Consider the following 21,013-nt stretch of genomic DNA (forward strand, 5'->3'; position numbering starts at 1 on the left):
AGCAAAAAATATTCTTTGAGGCCATATCACTAAACCAGGGTTTAAGCCAAACCACACGTCTGGCAGTATTAGAAAGCGCCCTCTCCTTGGAAGACAGACGCAAAACATCCAGGGGAAAATCACAAAGGAAGTCTGAGGAGGCTTTCATCATAGGGATCATCTGCAGAATTTGGTCTCTAGGTTTTCCTGCTTCTGTGTCATTAAATAGCTGACTTAAAAGAACAGTGTCATGATTTATTTATTTTAATTAATTTGTGTTTTTATTTAATAAAATATTATATTGACTTTATTTAATTTTTCACACACACGTTTTTTTTATTGACACTTTCTTACTGTACTGGCGGCTGCCATGTTTTATATCATTTGTGTATGTGTCTGTTAACGACACATACACAGATGGAATACGGAAGCTGCAGGGCATAGGACACAATGAACGGGAGCCGTTCATTGCCTCTGCTATCTGGCTCTGTACTGCGCAGACGCAGGTCAGTCACACAGCAGAGAAGCTGTTTTGTAGGGAGATAGCAGGCGCCATTATGAAGACCGGCTGCACTGCAGGTAAGGCGTGTGTGTCTCTGTCCCTCTCTCTCACAGACCCCCGCTCTCGTGACCCCCGGCGGGCCCTTCCCCGGCGCGCGCTAGATGTATTGTCAGTGTGGACGGTGTGCGGGCTGTGATCGGGTGAGGAGGTGAGGTATTCGTCAGCAGGAGGTCGGGGAGGAGACTGTCAGCAGGAGATTGTTATTCCTATCACAGAGTGGTGTGACAGTCTCCTCTACTGCGGAGGAGACTGTCAGCAAGATTGTATGGGGACGATGGAGGAGACTGTCAGCAAGATTGTATGGGGACGATGGAGGAGACTGTCAGCAAGATTGTATGGGGACGATGGAGGAGACTGTCCGCAAGATTGTATGGGGATGCGTTCCCACCCAATCTTGCTAACAGTCTCCTCCAGCATCACCACCCAATACTGCTGACAGTCTCCTCTAGAGTTGCTATACAATCTTGCTGACAGTGATGCTGGAGGAGACTGTCAGCAGGATTGTATGGTGATGCTGGAGGAAACTGTCAGCAAGATTGGGTGGTGGGGATAATGGAGGAGACTGTCAGCAGGATGGAGAGATAAAGACATTTTGCAGGAGAGGCATGTAAAATGCGCCAAAAAAAATGTGTCAAATACACGCCGTGTGAACCTGTCAACTGAAAAGTCATTCACTTCACTTTCATCATTCTAAGGGTATGTTCACACGCAGTGTTTTCAGCCGTTTTTCGGGACGTCTCGAAAAACGGCTGAAAAATCGGAAGCAGAACGTGTACAAAAATCTGCCCATTGGTTTCAATGGGAAATACGTTGTTCTGTTCCGATGGGGCGTTTTTTTACGCGGCCATTTTCCAAAAACGGCAAGTAAATAGACGCCCGCCAAAAAGAAGTGCATATCTTTTCTTGGGATGTTTTTGGAGCCGTTTTTCATTGACTCTATAGAAAAACCGCTCCAAAAACGAACGTAAAAAACGCAGCCAGGAACACGAGTTTGATTAAAAAATGTCTGAAAATCAGGAGCTGTTTTCCCTTTGTTTAGTGAGCGTGTGAACATACCCTTAGCCTTTTGGGGTGTCCTATAGCTTCTGCGAGCTGCATTTCAACAATCACACCCAAAATGGTAGCCGGACACTGCTTAGCAATTTTAAAGACACCTTTTCCTGGCTTATAGGAGGGGGGGTGAGATTCCCTCCCACATTTACGGCAGCTGTGAGTCAGATTGCTTTGCCTTATTCACCTTGCTGTAATTCTGGGAAGTGCTCCCCCTGGTGGCCAACATAGGAAAACATGTCAAATTATTATTTAATTTTTAATACTTTCCACCATGTGGAAGTAAAAAAAAAAAATACAGCAAAAAAACGTAAAAAATATAATAGAAGTAAGTAACTTAAAAAAAAAAAAAAAGTTTCATTTCCCTTTAACCAGCTCTTTTAACAGCAGCTATGGCAGGCTTCACATAGAGCTGCAGAAATGGAGTAAATCTTTGGTGAAGTATCAGCTCTTCTGCATAGTGGGTTCTTTAGAAGAGAAGAATCTTCTGCAGGAAGAATTTTTGCAGGAGAATCCCAGGAAACAGTCGTTTTCATCAAGTCTATAGATGGACTTGAAGCTATTCCCAAAATCCAGTTTTTTTGTCAGGAGTCTAGAAACCGCTGTATCACGGAGCTAAATGCCGCCACAGTGCGGCAAACAGGCTATCTCTGCAGGACGTACTAGAACGGCCCTCGAGTTTATAAACGTCCTGGCGGTTCTTAATTGTCAATGGGCGGTCCAGAAGTGGTTAATGTAGCCCAAAGAAAAGACACAGAAAAGAGGCCAGGCGTATATACATGACAATACCAGGAGCATAGCTCACCTTTCCTGCTGGAGGGATCCACTGCCTGGCACACTGGAACTAAAACCAGGCCGGCAGATCCTGACCTGGTGCGGGGTTTACCTCTAAACAGGAAGCGCTGCAGGCGCCATCTTTGAATATCCCCAGCATGTGTACAAACCATACATGGGAAAGGGACAGGGAGACACAGAAAGTCGCTCCTACAGTGAGGACACCAGACACCCCTGGTGTACTAACACAGGTATTTTGATATAAGTGGCGTTCAGTTTAACTGGCAGGCACCCCCGGCCAGGACTGTGGTGTTGAAACCGCGCAAGCTGGCCCTCCCTCAGCCGGCTCTGAAAGAGATAAGAAAACAACATAAGATAAGAAAAAATACCATTACAATGTACGACGACTGTTGCTGCTTACCTGGTTGGAAGAGAACCTCACCGACCTACCTGTCCTATAGGGGACAGAACAAAAATGTCACACACCGAAGGGTAACTGGAGCCTTCATTGTCTAAAGGAGGTGCTTGGGATTAACTCTTTGTTGCTGCTTTTTAGTAGGTTCTCTCCTGTATTTCGGGTTGGAACACATGACCCATGGGTGCTGCCGAGGACGATTAGGAATGTATTATTTTTGTGTGGCTGTTTTTCTGACCGAGGGGGTCCCACTGGTGGAAATAAAGAATTCCACAGCACCTATTTAAAAAATTAATCTGTGGAAAAGCCGAATCTTCAAGAGGAATAGCCGCTCGGAAGAATCTGACCAGGATTTCCCCTGTAGAATCTATATGCACTAATTTGGCGATAAAGCAGATGACCCATTTAAAAAAAATGTAACAATACCTATTGCATTTGATGTGCGGATATGTTGAATACCATATTTGTTGTAGTCTGTGAACATATTTGAGTTGGTGGCTGCTTTATTGTTCTGGCTGCACTAGAAGACAGCAGCCTCTTCAAACTACAGTGGTAACAATTCACAAGATGGTTACTAATATTAAGCGTTTTCACTTGCAGCTTACATCAAGCGAGTTATTGCACATCCATCTTTCCACAATATAAACTTCAAGCAAGCAGAGAAGATGATGGAGACCATGGATCAGGGAGATGTCATCATTCGGCCAAGCAGTAAAGGAGAAAATCATCTAACGGTCACTTGGAAAGTCAGCGAAGGGATCTACCAACACGTGGATATACGAGAGGAGGGGAAAGAAAATGCCTTCAGCTTGGGGTCTACGCTATGGATTAATAATGAGGTGTGCTAAAGTGGTCCTAGAATACAAAATGGCAGGATTTTCACATTTTTTTAAATATAGCTATGTAAATGATGCTGAGAAATATTACGTTTTGAAGGGGGTTTCCCCAAGATATGTATAGCATATTCACAGGGTATATTAAAATGTCTGATAGGTAAGGGGTTCCACTACTAGGTTTTTAACCAATTGGACGAAAAGGGAGAACCCTGACATATATGGAGATTAAATGAAGTGTACAGGAGTTACGGAAACAAGATCTCTGTTCCGATAGGTGGAGGTCCCAGAGGTGGGACACCCACCTATCCGCTATTTAAGGCATATCTTGTGTACATGAGATACATTTCTTTAGTGAGCGAAAATTTTCTTTAACAAAATCGCATAATTGTTTTTATTTCTTAATGTTAATTGTTAGAAATATCACTTTGTGTTGTAGCTAAATTTGTTTCTTTTTTTCTTTTAATTTCCTATAGGAATTTGAGGACCTGGATGAAATCATTGCTCGATTTGTCCAACCAATGGCTTCTTTTGCACGAGATCTAATCAATCACAAGTACTACCAAGACTGTAACAATGGAGACAAGAAGGTTAGTGTGTATGACCTGTGGTTCTCTAAGGCTGGATTTCAGAAACACTGCCGTAATAAATATTCATGTTCTGCGGGGAGATTAAGAAAAAAAAAAAGTTTTTTTTTTTGTTTTTATATACAGAAACTAGAAGAGCTCTTAGTAAAAACCAAGAAGGAAAAACCTACATTCATTCCATATTTCATATGTACCAGTAAAGAACTTCCTGGGAAATTTTTACTGGGATATCAGCCACGAGCTAAACCAAGGTAAGTGCGCGGTTAACTGGACTCTTTCAGCTTGTTGAGAAAGGAAGCCACTTGCTTACCAGAAATGCAGCCATTTAAAATTTTTCCATTGTGTTCTGGCTTAGAGTGGAATATGTCACTGTAACACCTGAAGGCTTCAGATACCGGGGGCAAGTATTCCATACGGTCAATGGACTTTTTAGGTGGTTTAAAGACCACTACCAGGATCCTGTTCCAGGTAGGTTCTGTTCTCGATTTAGTGTGCCTTTTAATAGATCAATCTCTTCATGTTTCTAATGTAGCCACTATGAATTGACTTGTGTATTTTCCAGGATATTGCTTTGTATGTCATCAGTTGGAACCGAGGAAAATCAAAAATACCTGACTGTGTAAACTTTTTGTTTATTAGGTATTACTCCAAGCAGCAGCAGCAGAACTAGGACTCCGGCCTCCATGAGTGCCACCCCTGCCAATATTAATCTTGCAGGTAAGTGCCTATATTTGTGTGGTTAGGTGTTTTACTTTCAAACTAGATGAAATCCAATACATTTAACTTTTATTTTTTACAATCTTTTTCTGCAGATCTCACTCGTGCTGTCAATGCCCTGCCACAAAACATGACTTCACAGATGTTTAATGCAATTGCTGCAGTCACTGGACAACATGGGCAAAACCCTAATGCCACACCTGCTCAATGGGCATCCAGCCAGTATGGTTATGGTGGAGGCAGTGGCGGTGGAAGCAGTGCATATCATGTAAGTTTCTTCTAAGAAAAGCAATTCTTTACGGCAATAGTAAACTTTTATTTTTGTAGCTGCCATTCCTGCCATCTTTGGTTTGTTGGTGTAGAATAGTTATACAGTTGGTCATAGTTGGCACTGTTTATCACACAGGACTCCTGTGCAGACTGCGGTTCTGTGCTGATGTGTCCACAGGAATGTACTTCAGCACCGTTTCCACATTATATACCATTTCCATACAAATATACCATCATTTATTATCTTTTTCTCAAAGCAATTCTTTTAACATTGCTGTTGAGGTGCTTTTGAAAGAATATTAAGGAAATGTATTATTCATTAAAGGGATTATCCCAATTTAGACCTTTAAGGTATATCCACAGAATATGTGATTCGTTTATGTTCATTCCTTTTTTTTTTTTTTTTTTTTAAATATGTGTTTTCAATTTACTGCATTGACTGATATCTTCTGTTTGGGACTTAAGGTGTTCACAACCCCAGCTCAGCAGCCTGTGGCTACTCCTCTGATGACTCCAAGCTATTCCTATGCTACTCCTAGTCAGCCTATTACTACTCCACAGTACCATCAGCTGCCACCAAGTGCCACACCCACCCCAGCACCTACGCCACAATCCTCCCATTCACAAAGCAGTTCAAGTTCCCGGCACAGGCAACAGTCCAAGTGAGTACAACTTTTTAATCGCCGATGCTGGCCATACACCCACATAAGATAGCTGTTAACCGATCAATCATTTGGCCTACAGCTGTTTGCCCCTTTCCTCTATAAACATGCAAGCCGCCTTAATTGGTTAAGCATCCATGTTTATTCAGCAGGAAGAATGGCCAAATACAGCTGCCTGACCTTTCTGGCAGCGCATATCTCCAGAGGGGCCGTGTTGAAATAAAGTCTGGCTGCCCCTATACACGTAAAATTGTTGTCCATATCCGCCAAAATGGATCTGATGTGTTGTGGCCAGCTTCACGTACAACCTTTTTAATCTGTTCTATACTGGCCTTAATTGATGTTTTTATAATTTTATTGAGTTTAAGCCCCGCTGTAGGGTCAGGGTTTTTTCTTTACATGGCCAGATTTCCTGGCTGGTAATGAGCGCCAATCAACAATATAGCATGGAACAATTGGCGGAATGTATGTGGACGAATGATCGTAAATCCGATCATTCATCCCCATACAATTGCATCTGGTCGGCAACACATCCCCTGTATGATATAATAGGCTCATAACAAAGTGGGATTAGAGAAACATATCATTCGCGACTGAAAGCAGTACTGTAGCCAGCGAGCGCAGAAACACCCGGTAGACAACATAGTGGGAGTCCCAGGGATCGCGTGTCAATGATGGTCTCTATCCCACTCGTTATTTATCGTGGGTTTTCAAGCCCTTAACAAATTGAATCTGTGAATTGTTTACATAGAGAGGCCTTTTATTATTCACTGCTGTACATGTAATTTTTTTGCTTTTCTTTTTTTTTTTTTACTACTAGACCAAGCAGTCAAACGCCTATTGACTGGGGAAAAATGGCCGAGAAATGGCTGCATGAAAAAGAGGCAGAGAGGCGGAAACAGAAGCAGCGCTTAACTCCACGTCCTTCACCAAGCCCAATGATTGAAAGTACGCCCATGTCGGTTGCAGGGGATGCCACACCACTACTAGATGAAATGGACCGGTGAAAATGTATGCGTGAAGTGAAAATTAACTTTTAATGGCTCGGTGGAACAGCCATGCTCCCGATCTTAACAAGCGTATGAAATGCTCTAAAGCGAGCATGTTTATGATTTCTGGGTCAATATGCGCATGTGAAGCCTGTATTTACTTGATCGGTACTGGAGAAATCATGTCTCTAGCACGAAGCCTCGATATCATATTGTTTCATGTCTAAGTATTCTTTTACTTCTAAGAAAAGGGGTAATATTTGCCTCATTAGGGTAAAGAAAAAAAATATCTGTAAGCGACCTGTTTTTATGACCTATGTTTTAAACATAGAATGGGCTTCACTTTTATTTAAAATTGCATATTCTGCCAAAGAATGCAATATAAAGAGAGATCTGAAGCAAAGATCTCACTACTCTCCTGTATCTGCTGAACAATCAGAGCTGGTCTATGGAGACACTTGGAAATAAGGGCTTATAGGAGATGTCTGTATACAACATAATCTGCCAGAGGTAGCTGTTCTGGGCTCTTCTGCCAAAGGGATGCAAGATGTGAGAAGAACACGCTTCATACAGTAACAAACTTATCCTTTGGTTGGAGACATTTGGGTAAATGTATTTATTATTATTTCTTCTTTGCTGTAACTCCCCTACCCACTGCAGTGAACACCTAACCGTAAGTTTGAGGCTGTGAGCTTCACATTCTTTGCAAACATAAGTGATGGATTATAGCGTTTTTTAATCTTTGACATTGCAGTGTGGAAGGTGTTTTGGAATTCTGCCGGCACCCATAGTTTTATTTTTAATTTTTTTCTTCTTTTTTTGTTTTTGCAGCAGGCAAATAAATGGTCTGAAACAAAAAAACAAATCTTGTCTTTTTTGCTTTATTGGCTTTTATGTGTTTTCAAAATGGCAAAGAGAAACGCTTTCCTTTTCAATTTATGTGCTTTACGAACTTAACCCCTTAGTGACCACCAATACGCCTTTTCACGTCGGTCACTAAGGGGCCTTAGGCTAGGCTGACGCCTTTTCACGTTTGCCTAGTCTAAGTCCTGCACGGGTCTCCCGTGCAGGCTGGAGCCGGGGCTCAGCTGTCTGATGACAGCTGAGCTCCTACTCCAACGCCCACGTTCGAAGTTTACTTCGATTGCGGCCGTTTAACCCGTTAAATGCCGCCGTCAATAGCGACCGCGGCAATTAACTTTGTTTACAGAGGGAGTGAGCTCCCTCTGTCACCCATCGGCGGCCCGCGAATGCAATCGCGGGTCTCCGATGGGGTGTCATGGCAGCCGGGGTCTTGATAAAAGCCCCCAGGTCTGCCCTGGACATATGCCTGTTAGGACGCGCCGGAGGCACGTCCTATCAGATTGCCTGTCAGATTTACACTGACAGGCAATAATGCTCTGGTATACGAAGTATACCAGAGCATTATAGCAGCGATCTGAAGATCGCACAGTAAAGTCCCCTAGTGGGACTAGTAAAATAAGTCATCAAAGTGAAATAAAGATTATTAATAAAAAGTACAGTAAAAAAATAAAACCATTTTTTTCCATAAAAAGTGGTTTTATTTAGTAAAAGTGTAAAAAATAAATAAAAGTACACATCTGGTATCGCCGCGACCGTAATGACTCCATTAATAAAGTTAATATGTAATTTAAAACGCAAAAAACAATGGCGAAATTGCAATTTTTTTACATTGCCCCCAAAAAAAGTCATAATAAAAATGAATCAATAAATCCCATGCACCCCAAAACAGTACCAATCAAAACTACGTCTCGTCCCGCAAAAAACAAGTCGAAAAAAATCACTACATTGATGGAAAAATAAAAAAATTACGGCTCTTGGAGAGCAACGATGCAAAAACAAATAATTTTAGTTCAAAAGTGTTTTTAATGTGCAAAAGTCGTAAAACATAAAAAAAACCTCTACATATGTGGTATCGCCGTAATCGTACCGACCCATAGAATAAAGGTAACGTGTTATTTACGTCGCACAGTGAACGGCGTCAATTTAAAAACGCATAGAACAATGGTGGAATTTCAGTTTTTTTTTATAATCCCCCCAAAAAAAGTTAATAAAAGTTAATAAAAAAATGATATGTACCCAAAAATGGTGCTATTAAAAAGTACAACTAATCCCGCAAAAAACAAGTCCTCATACAGCTATGTAGACGAAAAAATAAAAAAGTTATAGCTCTTTGAATGCGACTATAGAAAAACGAATAAACTAGCTTGGTCATTAAAGGGAATGTGTTACCAGCAAAACATGTTTTTTTTTTTTTAATTAAACATTTAGTGTGTAGGTGATTAAACATTGTTCAAATTTTTTTTATTTTTTTTCACGAGTCAGGAAATATTATAAATTAGATTCTAATTTATAATATTTTCCAGTGCTGGTCACTAGATGGAGCTATTCCCAAAATTGCAGCATTGCATGTGGTAAAGCAACCACATTGCTTTTTGCTGCAAAATTGGGAAAAAATCCCTCGCTCTAGTGAGCTCTGAGAATCCCCCCCCCCCCTCCTTTATCCTGGCTAGTGCCGGGATAAACGAGGGGATTGAACGGTCTAACCTCCTACACTGTGTGTCGCCATTTTTTGAGCTAACACACAGTGTAGTAGGTTTACATACAGTAGTAAACACACACGAACATACATAGAAATCTCTTACATGCTCCTGCCGCCGCGGCTCCCTCCGGCCCGTCCGCTCCGTCTGCTGCCGCTGGTCCAAGTGCACGAGTCCGGAAGCCGCGACCGGAAGTAGTAATCTTACTGTCCGGCCGTGACTTCTGGTCCACAGGAAAATGGCGCCGGACGGCGCGCATTTCAAATTGGACTGTGTGGGAGCGGCGCATGCGCCGTTCCCACACAGACGGCGTACACAGAAGTGGATGAGACGGGCCCCGTTCGCAGTCCCTATGGGACTGTGGCTGCCGTATTCCATGTCTGTATGTGTCGTTAATCGACACATACAGAAATGGAAAAAAAATGGCAGCCCCCATAGGGAAGAAAAAGTGAAAAATAGAAAAAAGTAACACAAACACACAAATAAATAAAAACGTTTTTAATAAAACACTAACATAAAACTGACATGAAATTTTTTTTTGTGGTTACACTGTTCCTTTAAGGCCTAAAATGGGCTCGTCACTTTAAGGGGTTAAAGGGGTTATCCCGTGAATTGTTTTCATACTAAAGTTCAAAAGTGTTTTTTTAATATGAAATTTTTTTACCAACAGACAGCCACATTACCCCTTCTATAAGTGAAGTTATCATGCTATTGCTAGACCTTGACATGATTATGCAGTTTTGGCAATCATCCAAAGGCTACATTACTCCCTTCCATAGGCAAAGTAATTGCGTTCTGCAGATTAACGTCTTTTAACCCTTTCACGACCAAGGACGAAAATTAACGTCCTGGTCGGCTGCTAGTTCCCGCACCATGACGTTCATTTTCGTCAGCATTTCAAACTGTCACTCTGTGTAAACACAGAGTGACAGACGCGCGCTGACAGCTGTCCTAGACAGCTGAGACATCAGTCTCGCCGGACAGCGGACCATCGCCGCTGCTTTCGGCAATTAACCCCTTAAGGATTGCCGTCGCCACATTTAAGTGGTTTGAAACACATCGGCAGCCCCCACGAAGTGATCGTGGGGGCTACCGATGCTTGTCACGGCAATCGGAGGTCAGATAATGACCTCCGGGTTGCCATGTACGGATGCCTCGGAGGAGCAGCCTCCGGCCGTTCCTCCTCGGCTTCCTGTCAGGCCTCATTTACACGAGCGTGTGCGTTTTGCGCACGCAAAAAAACGCTGCGTTTTGCGTGCGCAAAAGGCAATTGACAGCTCCGTGTGTCATCCGTGTATGATGCGCGGCTGCGTGATTTTCGCGCAGCCGCCATCATAGAGATGAGGTAGTCGACGCCCGTCACTGTCCAAGGTGCTGAAAGAGCTAACTGATCGGCAGTAACTCTTTCAGCACCCTCGACAGTGAATGCCGATCACAATCTACACCAACCTGTGAATAAAAAAAGACGTTCACACTTACCATGAACTGCCTGCTTCCTCCAGTCCGGTCTCCCGGCCGTTGCCTTGGTGACGCGTCCCTCTCTTGTCATCCGGCCCCACCTCCCAGGATGACGCGGCAGGCCATGAGACCGCTGCAGCCTGTGATTGGCTGCAGCCTGTGCTTGGCCTGAATTGTCATCCCGGGAGGTCGGACTGGAGGAAGAAGCCGGGAGTTATCGGTAAGTCAGAACTTCTTTTTTTTTTTACACGTATATGTATATTGTGATCGAAAGTCACTGTCCATGGTGCTGAAACAGTTTAAGTCTTTCAGCACCGTGGGCAGTGACTGTCTCCTGACGTCGCGTACCCGAACATTTTTTGCCGGGTTCGGTTAAAACGAGTTCGGCCGAACCCGGTGAAGTTCGGTGCGCTCATCTCTAATTTGACACTCCGTTTGGATGTTTGTAACCAGAAAAGCACGTGGTGCTTTTCTGTTTACATTCATCCTTTTGACAGCTCTTGCGTGATTTTCGCGCATGCAACGCAGGACCGTCAGTGTGGCATGCGTTGTTTTCACGCACCCATTGAAGTCAATGGGTGCGTGTTGCGTGAAAAACGCAAGAATATAGAACATGTCGTGAGTTTTACGCAACGCACTCACGCTGCGCAAAATTCACGCATCGTCTAAACAGCCCCATAGACTATTATAGGTGCGTACGACACGCGTGAAAAGCACGCGCGTCGCACGCGCGTATAATACGCTCGTGTAAATGAGGCCTCAGTGTGACAGTTACGTCACAATGACAGAGTACATCACACTACGTGTGTAGTGTAATGTACTCTAGCAGCGATCAAAGCTGCAAGTCTAAGTGTCCCCTAGTGGGACAAGTAAAAAAAAGTAATAAAAATGTTTTAAAAAAAGTGTAAAAATAAAAGTTAGAAGTTCTATAAACACTAAATGCTTTTTTTCCCTATAATAAGACTTTTATTATAGAAAAAAAATGAACACGTTAAAAAAGTACACATATTTTGTATCACCGCGTTCGTAACGACCCCAACTATAATACTGTAATGTTCTTTTTCCCGCACGATGAACACCCCAAAAAAATCAATAAAAAACTACGACAGAATCACAATAAAGAATAAAAAGTGATCAAAAAGTCGCATGTACCCGAAAATAGTACCAATAAAAACTTCTATCCATCCCGCAAAAAACAAGCCCTTACACAGCTTTTTTGATTAAAAAATAAAAAAAATTATGGCTCTCAGAATTTTTTATAAATAAGTCATTTTATTGTGCAAACGCAAAAAAAAGGACCAAACCTATATACATCTGGTATCGCCGTAATCGTACAAACACACAGAATAAAGTAAAAATGTCATTTATAGCGTACGGTGAGCGCCGCAAAAAGAAAACCTAAAAAAACGGTGTCAGAATTCCTGTTTTTTGCTCAGGATTGCAAAAAAATTGAATAAAAAGTGATCAAAAAAAATCGCATGTACCCCAAAATGGTACCAATGAAAACTACAAATTGTCCCGCAACAAATAAGCCCTCACAGGGCTCCGGTGGTGAAAAAATAAAAAAGTTCTGGCTTTCAGAATATGGCGATGCAAAATGTGCAGAGTGTCCAAAAGTGGATAAGATCGGGCGTCATTTATCAGTGCGACACCGGCCACATATCTATGAATTCTTATTTATTTACCGCATTATTATACCATCTTATTATGCCCTGATGGACTCCGCACAGATTACATATACCCTGATGTACCCCGCACAGATTACATATACCCTGATGTACCCCGCACAGATTACATATACCGCCACATTATAAACTGAAATACCAGCGAAACCCGAAACAGAAAAACTACCAAGCAAAATCTGCGCTCCAAAAGCAAAATGGCGTCCCTCCTTTCTGAGCCCTGCAGCGTGCCCAAGCAGCAGTTTGCGCCCACACATATGGCGTCGCCATACCCGAGAGAACCCGCTTAACGTTTTATGAGGTATTTGTCTTCTGTGGCACAAACTGGGCACAACATATTATGCACTAAATTGGCGTATCAGTGGAAAATTGCAATTTTCACTTTGAACCATCCGCTGCGCATTAACCCCTTTGCGCACTATGACTTAATTGCCCGTCATGGTGCGGCGGTTGATGTATGGAGCCGGCTCACGTGCTGTGCCCGCTCCATATGCTGCGGGTGTCGGTTGTGTATTACAGCAGGCCCCCTCGGTACTAACGGACAGGAACAGCGATCGCTCTGTTACAGAAGTATGTACAGTGTATTGTACCAATGATCGCTGGATCAAGTCCCCTAAGGGGATTGATTAATAAAGTGTAGAAGAATTATAGTTATTAGTAGTGAGAATTTTTTTTTTTTAGTGTTAAAAAAACAAAACACCTTTTCGCATTTTTCTTCTAAAGTAATGTAAAAAAATGAACAAAATTGGTATCGCTACGTCCGTAAAAGGCCGAACTATTACAATATACCATTATTTAATTTGCACAGTGCACACCTTAAAAAAATTAAATAATTGAAACCGCCAAAATCTCAGTTTGTTTTTTTTGTCACCTTCGCTCTAAAAAAAAAATGTAATACAACTTTTGAATCACTTTTTATGTACCAAAAAATGGTACCAATAAAAACTGCAGCTCCTCCCGCAAGAAATAAGCCCTCACACCGCTCTATTTATGGAAAAATAAAAAAGTTATGGCTCTTGGAAAGCGGGGAGTGAAAATCTAAAATATGAAAGCAAAAAATGGATCAGTCCTGAAAGGGTTAATTCATTTCTAATGAAAAAACGTATGACCCCATGTGGGGTATTTCCGTACTCGGGAGAAATTGCTTTATAAAAAATGGTTGTTTTTTTCCTCCTTTATCCCTTGTGAAAATGAGAAAATTCAACATTTTAGTGAAAAAAATGTTGATATTAATTTTCGCGCCCTATTTCTAATAAACTCTGCAAAAGACCCGTGGGGTGTAAATGCTCACTATACCCCTAGAAAAATTCCTTGAAGGTTTTTCCAAAATGGGGTCACTTTTGGTGGGTTTCCACTGTTTTGGTCCCTCCAGTGCATTGCAAATGCGACATGGCACCGAAAACCATTCCAGCAAAATCATAAATCCAAATGGCGCTCCTTCCCTTCTGAGCCCTGCTGTGGGTCCAAACAGCAGTTTATTACCACATATGGGGAATTGTCGTAATCGGGAGACATTGCTTTACAAATGTTGGGGTGCATTTTCTTCGTTCCTTGTAAATAATCAAAATTTCTATGTTTCAGAAAAAAAGTACATTTTAATTTTTACAGACTAATTCCAATATATTTAGCAAAAAACCTGTGTGGTCAAAATGCTAAATATACCCCTAGATAAATACCTTAAGGGGTCTAGTTTTCGAAATGGGGTCGTTTATTTGGAGTTTCTATCGTTCTGGCAGCTCAAAGCTTCTCCAAATGTACAGTGGGGCCTAAAACATTTTCAAGCAAAATATGAGTCCTGAAAGCCTCCGGGTGCTCCCTTCCTTTGGGGCCCTGCCGTGTGTCCAAACAACGCATTAGGGCCACAATGTGGGTATTTTTGAAAACAGGAGAAAGAGGGTGATAGATTTTGGGGTGTGTTTCTTCATTTTCATGTTCGCTTTATAAAGAAATCGGTCTTCAAACAAATTTATGGAAAAAGTGGTTTGTTTGTTTTTTCACCTGATATGCATTAAATTTAGCAAAGAACTGTGGGGTCAAAATAATTACTATACACCTAAATAATTACGTTATGGGGTCTAGTTTTCTAAATGGGGTAGTTTATGGGGAGTTTCTATCGTTCTGGCAGCTCAAAGCCTCTACAAATGTACAGTGGGGCCTAAAACATTTTCAAGCAAAATATGAGTCCTGAAAGCCTCTGGGTGCTCCCTTCCTTTTGGGTCCTGCCGTGTGTCCAGGCAGCGCATTAGGGCCACAATGTGGGTATTTTTGAAAACAGGAGAAACAGGGTGATAGATTTTGTGGTGTGTTTCTTCATTCGCATGGTCGCTTTACAAAGAAATTGGTCTTCAAACTGATACTTTTATGAAAAAAAGTGACATTCACGTCACGTTTTTTCACCTGCTATGTATTAAATTTAGCAAAAAACTGGGGTCAAAATACTTACTATACCCTTAGGTAAATACCTTAAGGGGTCTAGTTTTCTAAATGGGGTCATTTGTGGGGGTTTCCATCACTCTGACACCTATGAGCCTCTGAAAACCTGGCAAAATGTACTTCAAAATTTATACAATTATTATTCAATTTGTAAGTCCTCTAAATTGCTGAAAATTAATTTTATTTTTTCAAAAGTGCTGCCAAAATAGAGTAAAGAGATGGAAATATATATTTAATTAAAAAAAATTGTGCAGTATGTGTGTACATATGTGACATATTGCAGTTAAAAATAGGGGAAAATGGTAATTTTTACAAAATTTCTTCCATTTTTCTATTTTTTTAATTAATTTCCGCAAATCGTATCAGTCTACTTTTACCACTAAAATAAAGTACAACATGTGACGAAAAAACAATGTCAGAATTACTTGGATATTCAAAACTTCCACAGAGTTATTCTCTGATAAAGTCAGACATACCAGATTTGACAAATCTGGCATGGTCATTAAAGTACAAACATGCCCGGTCATTAAGGGGTTAATACACTGTTTAATTGATTGATACTGGAGATGTCAAAACATAGCAGCGAGACATCCTGCTCAGTTTCAGTAGACCTTTTTTTTTAATTTTTATTTACTCTGGATGCAACACTAAATTTTGTCTGGAGACACCCAGGTGACCGTAGCGTACTTTGTTTTACCCTTTCACCTATGACAGCACCCCTGGAGAGACATCCCATTCACGGGAAAGGAAGCCTGACAATATAAAAAAGTACACACTTCTCCCCACACCCAGTCAGGTTTCCTGTCCTCTGGATGGGGTTGTCCTGTGGATCAAGACACACTCTCCAGGATTGCAGACCCTCCAGCAGGCCGACCCTTTTTTGTGATTTTTTCCTCCATTTTACACAGCGGCAGAAAAGCGCAATTTTTGTAAAAACCGCAATACAAACGAATCTTGTACACCTGTACAAGCCTGGTATGTCCTGCTTAGTAATTTCTGTTTACTTGTAAGAGCGGCTGCTGCTGCTTAACCCCTTATAAGCAGGTCTGTCACTGTCTATAATGTACAGTTATATTTTATGCCGCTAACATGAAGCAGTCTTCCATATCTCCTCTGCTAATAAGGGTGAAAATAAAATCCATTCATCTGAATGGAACTTGCAGAAATTCATGCAGCTGTTGCAGAAACAAAATCTGTCCCGTCATTGCTCCATAAGGGTAAGTTTACACGTAGCGTAAACACTGGATGGGGTGTCAGGATTTTCCGTTTTCGCAACATAAATTAAAAATAAAACTACCTTTGGAACAGAATGCAAAAAACGTAGTGTGAACTGAGCCTAAAACTGTCCATATGATACAGAAGTAAATCCTCTATTTTGCTAATTAAACATTTCTGGAAAAAGGCTTATGTTTAAATTTCCTATCACTTACGAAGCTTTATTCAGAAATAATAGGTTCTCTTTAAAAAATAAATAAAATAAAAGTGGTCTCCTCTTCTGCAATCGATGAAACACCACTTTGAGGCCGGATTCACACGAGCGTGTGCGTTTTGCGCGCGCAAAAGGTCCATAACAGCTCCGTGTGTCAGCAGCACATGATGCGTGGCTGTGTGATTTTCGCGCAGCCGCCATCATTATGACACTGTATGTTTATAAAGAGAAAAGCACGTGGTGTTTTTCTGTTTTCATTCATAGTTTTGACTACTGTAGCGCGCATCACGCGCGGCACACGGAATTGCGTCCGTGTGCGTGCGCTGTTTTCACGCACCCATTGACTTCAATGGGTGCGGGATGTGCGAAAAAACGGGCAAATATAGGACAAGTCGTGAGTTTTACGCAGGAGACACTGCGTGAAAATCACGGACAGTCTGAAGGCCCCCATTGACTAACATAGGTCGGTGATTTTCACGCGCGTAGCACGGACGTATTTTACGTTCGTCTGAATAAGCCCTTAAGGTGTTAAAAAGACAAATTATGGCGCTTCCCATATTTTCACAATAAGTGTTTCCTTTTTTTTTGTCAAAGTGGTGAAAAAAAGAAGGCAGAATTTAGCAGAAGAGGGTGTAGTGTGTCACGGAGTAACAGATTTACTATCACTTACCTGAACAAACAGGCAAAGATGTGCCAAAGTTCTTAAGAGGCGTGCACCTCTTAATAATTTTGGCACATTTTACTCCAGTGCCTTTCTGTTCAAGACTGGTATATAAAACACCAGTCTTAATAAATCCCCTTTGTCTCCTAGGCCCCTTTGTTATTATTATAATAGGAGTTGCAAAGTGAAGTTCTTGTATGAAGAATATTTCTAAATTTTATGAGCACACAGCGGTCCATTGAAGGTCTGTGCTACAATATCTCCACAGTTAAAGCAAATTATGAAGTATATTATAAAAAGACTGCAAAGAGTGAGCACTGAGTTTTGTTTTTGTAGGAAAGTGAAGGTTAGGGTTTCTCTGCGGAGTACAGGCAGTGCCGCACCTGCCATGAGGCGAGGTGAGCTGACAGCCTCATGCGGTGTCACCTGGCGTAACTACCGCGGTAGCAGCCGTAGCGGCTGCTACGGGGCCTGTGGCTTGAGGGGGCCTGTGCCGCTAGCCGACACGCCCCCCCATATGCCCGGTGGCGCAGCTAGAAGCCGTTATGGCTGCTACTGCTGTAGCTACGCTACTACGGGGCCCGCACCGCCGAGCCTCTAACATTTATGGGCCGGGCGACACGGGTAACCTCATGCCCGGGGGCGTTGCTAGCACCGGAGGGGGCCCGGTGCTAGCGACAGCCACCCTGTCTTGCAGTAATTGTACCTGCGTCTATAGCACGCAGGTACAAAAACATGCATTAGTGCTGAATGCCTGGGCATGTTCCGTGGCCGACCATTCAACACCTTACAATGACGCTGATTGGCGGGGCAAAATGCCCCGCCAATCAGCGCCTGTCTACAACGCTAGCGTCGCGATGACGTCATCACGCCGCTTCCGTGCTTGAAAGGCTCTGATGGAGCAAGTCATTCTGCACCGCCAATCAGCACCTTTGAACGACGCGTCGTTCAGCTACAGCAGACCTGCTCCGAAGATAGCAGATCTGCATTGCCACCAGACGGGATCATGTGAGTATGTAAAGTTTTATTTATTTTCTCTACTAAAACTGTGAGTGGCATTATCTACAGTGGGGGCTCTATCTACATGGGGGGGGTTGTCTATATGTGGGGATGTGGGCCTCTATACAGGGGGGGGGGGTCTATATGTGGGGGTGTGGGGCACTATCTACAGGGGGGTCTATATGTGGGGATATGGGACACTATCTACAGGGTGGTCTATATGTGGGGATGTGGGACACTATCTACAGGGGGTCTATATGTGGGACACTATCTACAGGGGGTCTATATGTGGGGCACTATCTACAGGGGGGTCTATATGTGGGGATGTGGGACACTACAGGGGGGTCTATATATGGGGATGTGGGGCACTATCTACAGGGGGGTCTATATGTGGGGCACTATCTGCAGGGGGGTCTATATGTGGGGATGTGGGACACTATCTACAGGGTGGTCTATATATGGGGATGTGGGGCACAATATACAGGGGGAGCTATATGTGGGGAACTATATACAGGGGGAGCTATATGTGGGACACTATATACAGGGGGAGCTATATGTGAGGTACTATCTACAGACAGTGTATGCTACTATTATAATCATGGACACAGTGTATGGCGCTATTATATTTAGGGGTTTTGAGCATTTTAACTTTGTTTATAGGTGCAGAAATGTTTTAAAAGTGAGAAGCTGAAGACATCTGAGCGGAAAACAGCAGAAATGGGTCATGGCCGGGAGAAATCCATCATAGATGTCTGGACCGGAGGGAGAAGAAAAGAACTAGAATCTGAGACGTCACCGGTGAGTCACTTAATGTAAATGTTTATTCTGCCTCTAATCCGTAATATAGTCACTGTAATCTGCAGCGAGATGATAGGTGGTATGATTTTTTTTTTGTGAAACATCATCTCCCAGCATATCCTTACCATTGTTCGGTCCATGCTGGGAGCTGTAGTTTTACGCCGTACAAACCAATACGGCAGGGGTTGCACTAAATTGAGCTGTATTTGTTCTGGTGCTGCATATATGTATGAGCTTGGTTCTAGTGCTGAATTTATGTACTGAGCTTGGCTCTGGTGTTTTATATATGTACTGAGGTTTTTTCTAGTGCTGTGTGTATATATATATATATATATATATATATATATATATAATGTACTGAGCTTGGTTCTGGTGCTGTATGTATGAGCTTGGATCTAGTGCTGTGTATATATATGTATGAACTTTGTTCTGGTGCTGTATATATGTCAGAGCTTGGTTCTAGTACTGTATTTATGTACGGAGCTTGGTTGTGGTACTGTATATATATATATATATATGAGCTTGGTTGTGGTACTGTATTTATGTATGAGCTTGGTTCTGGAGCTGTAATTATATAGGATATAGCTATAATAACAAAATTGCAGGGCAGATGGAATTGTTCTCAATTCATTGTATATTTCATGGGAACCTGTCTGGTAGTTTTAACCCCTTGAACCGCCACCATGCAGTAATACATGACCTGGCAATATTTCCCCTGTATGTTTTTTCTCAGATGCAGCAAAATCTTTTAACACGGCGCACACTATATGCTAATTACTCATTAAATGGTCATGGGGCAGTGCCGCTATCCTAATGAGTCACATAGTCCTGCCTCCAAACACAACTTTCAATGTTTGATTGACATCCCCTGGCTGATACAACTTTTTCGGATGCGCCATTGCCTTGTGGCACTATAGAAAAAGGGGGGCTGCGTGGCACAGTACACATGGGGAGCTGTGTGGCACTATATACAAGGGGCCATGTGGCACTACTAAGGGGGGGGGGGGGCTGTGGCTCTATCTACAGGGGTCTGTGTGTGGCACTATCTACTAAGGGGGGTGGGCTGTGCAGCACTATATACAAGGGAGGGGGCTGTGTGGCACTATATACAGTGGGAGCTGGATATCGCTATATACCAGGGGGGCTTTATGGCGATATCTACAGGGGGGCTGTATGGGGGAGGTGGGGGTCACTATCTACAAGTGGGGTGTGACACTGTTTATAGGCGGGGCTGTATAGCACTGTCTACAGGAGGGCTGTTTGGCACATTCTACAGGGGGCACTATCTATGAGGGGGGCTGCTTGTGGCACCTGGGGGGGCCCCAGTCAAGAGTTTTTGTCTGCCTGCTATGGGGCCCAGTCTTTCCTAGTTACGCCCCTGGGTGGCATTTTGAACCAGGGACGGACTGGACCGGGGGGAGGGGGCATGCCTTATTTTACTTACCTGATGTGCCGCATGATGGTGCCCATCTGTAAGAACACTCCTCCTCATCTCGGACGCTGTAAGCAGCACGCACCACCAGAGAGGAGCAGGTCTGCAGAAGGAGCGGTTGAGTACTCTCTCCTCAAGAAGAGGAGTAACGAGATGCACGAGGTGAGCGGTGGCCTGTATTAATAACTGAGCGCCACTTACAGCGCTCATGCTCCTGCCTTCACTAATTTAAAAGGTGTCGGTTGGCCGTAGCTGGGGGACCGGGACCCGGGAGTATACTGCAAAGGAGGTCTGGGCATTTTACTGACAGCCAAGGGCTCTATGAGGGGGGAATAATCCACCCCATAGAGCCCTCACGTTACTATAATGGAAGGATAGGGGGATGCAGGGGAGGGGCGGTCTGAGCATCTGACACTGCAGAGGGCTCTATAGGGGGAGTATTCTAAGAAAAAATAAAAGAATGTTCAAAACACGATGCCAATCTAAAGTAGACATATGGGAAATGTGAACTAGTAACTATTTTGGGTGGAATAACCATCTGTTTTACAAGCAGATGCAGTTAAATTCAGAAAAATACAATTTTCTCTAAATTTTTTCACAAATAAATACTGAATATATCGACTAAATTTTACCACTATCATAAAGCCCAATGTCTCACGAGAAAACAATCTCAGAATCGCTTGGATAGGTTTAAGCATTCTGAAGTTATTACCACATAAAGT

At 42.7% G+C, this 21,013-nt stretch overlaps 1 protein-coding gene across 2 annotated transcripts in view; it reads left to right on the top strand.

Annotated features, from left to right (window-relative positions):
* The window catches only part of SUPT6H (SPT6 homolog, histone chaperone and transcription elongation factor), a 52,476-nt gene extending 44,782 nt beyond the window's left edge, over positions 1–7,694 (top strand). For both annotated transcript variants that reach the window (XM_075854277.1, XM_075854276.1), the window contains exons 30-37: positions 3,381–3,619; positions 4,090–4,203; positions 4,327–4,451; positions 4,556–4,668; positions 4,840–4,917; positions 5,013–5,185; positions 5,653–5,849; positions 6,670–7,694. In XM_075854277.1, the coding sequence (XP_075710392.1) occupies positions 3,381–3,619; positions 4,090–4,203; positions 4,327–4,451; positions 4,556–4,668; positions 4,840–4,917; positions 5,013–5,185; positions 5,653–5,849; positions 6,670–6,856 (1,226 nt within the window). In that variant the 3' untranslated portion in view covers positions 6,857–7,694. The remainder of the gene's footprint in view (positions 1–3,380; positions 3,620–4,089; positions 4,204–4,326; positions 4,452–4,555; positions 4,669–4,839; positions 4,918–5,012; positions 5,186–5,652; positions 5,850–6,669) is intronic.
* Positions 7,695–21,013: the final 13,319 nt, after the last annotated feature.

Source organism: Rhinoderma darwinii, chromosome 2, assembly GCF_050947455.1.
Source record: "Rhinoderma darwinii isolate aRhiDar2 chromosome 2, aRhiDar2.hap1, whole genome shotgun sequence".
Lineage (NCBI taxonomy): Eukaryota > Metazoa > Chordata > Amphibia > Anura > Rhinodermatidae > Rhinoderma > Rhinoderma darwinii.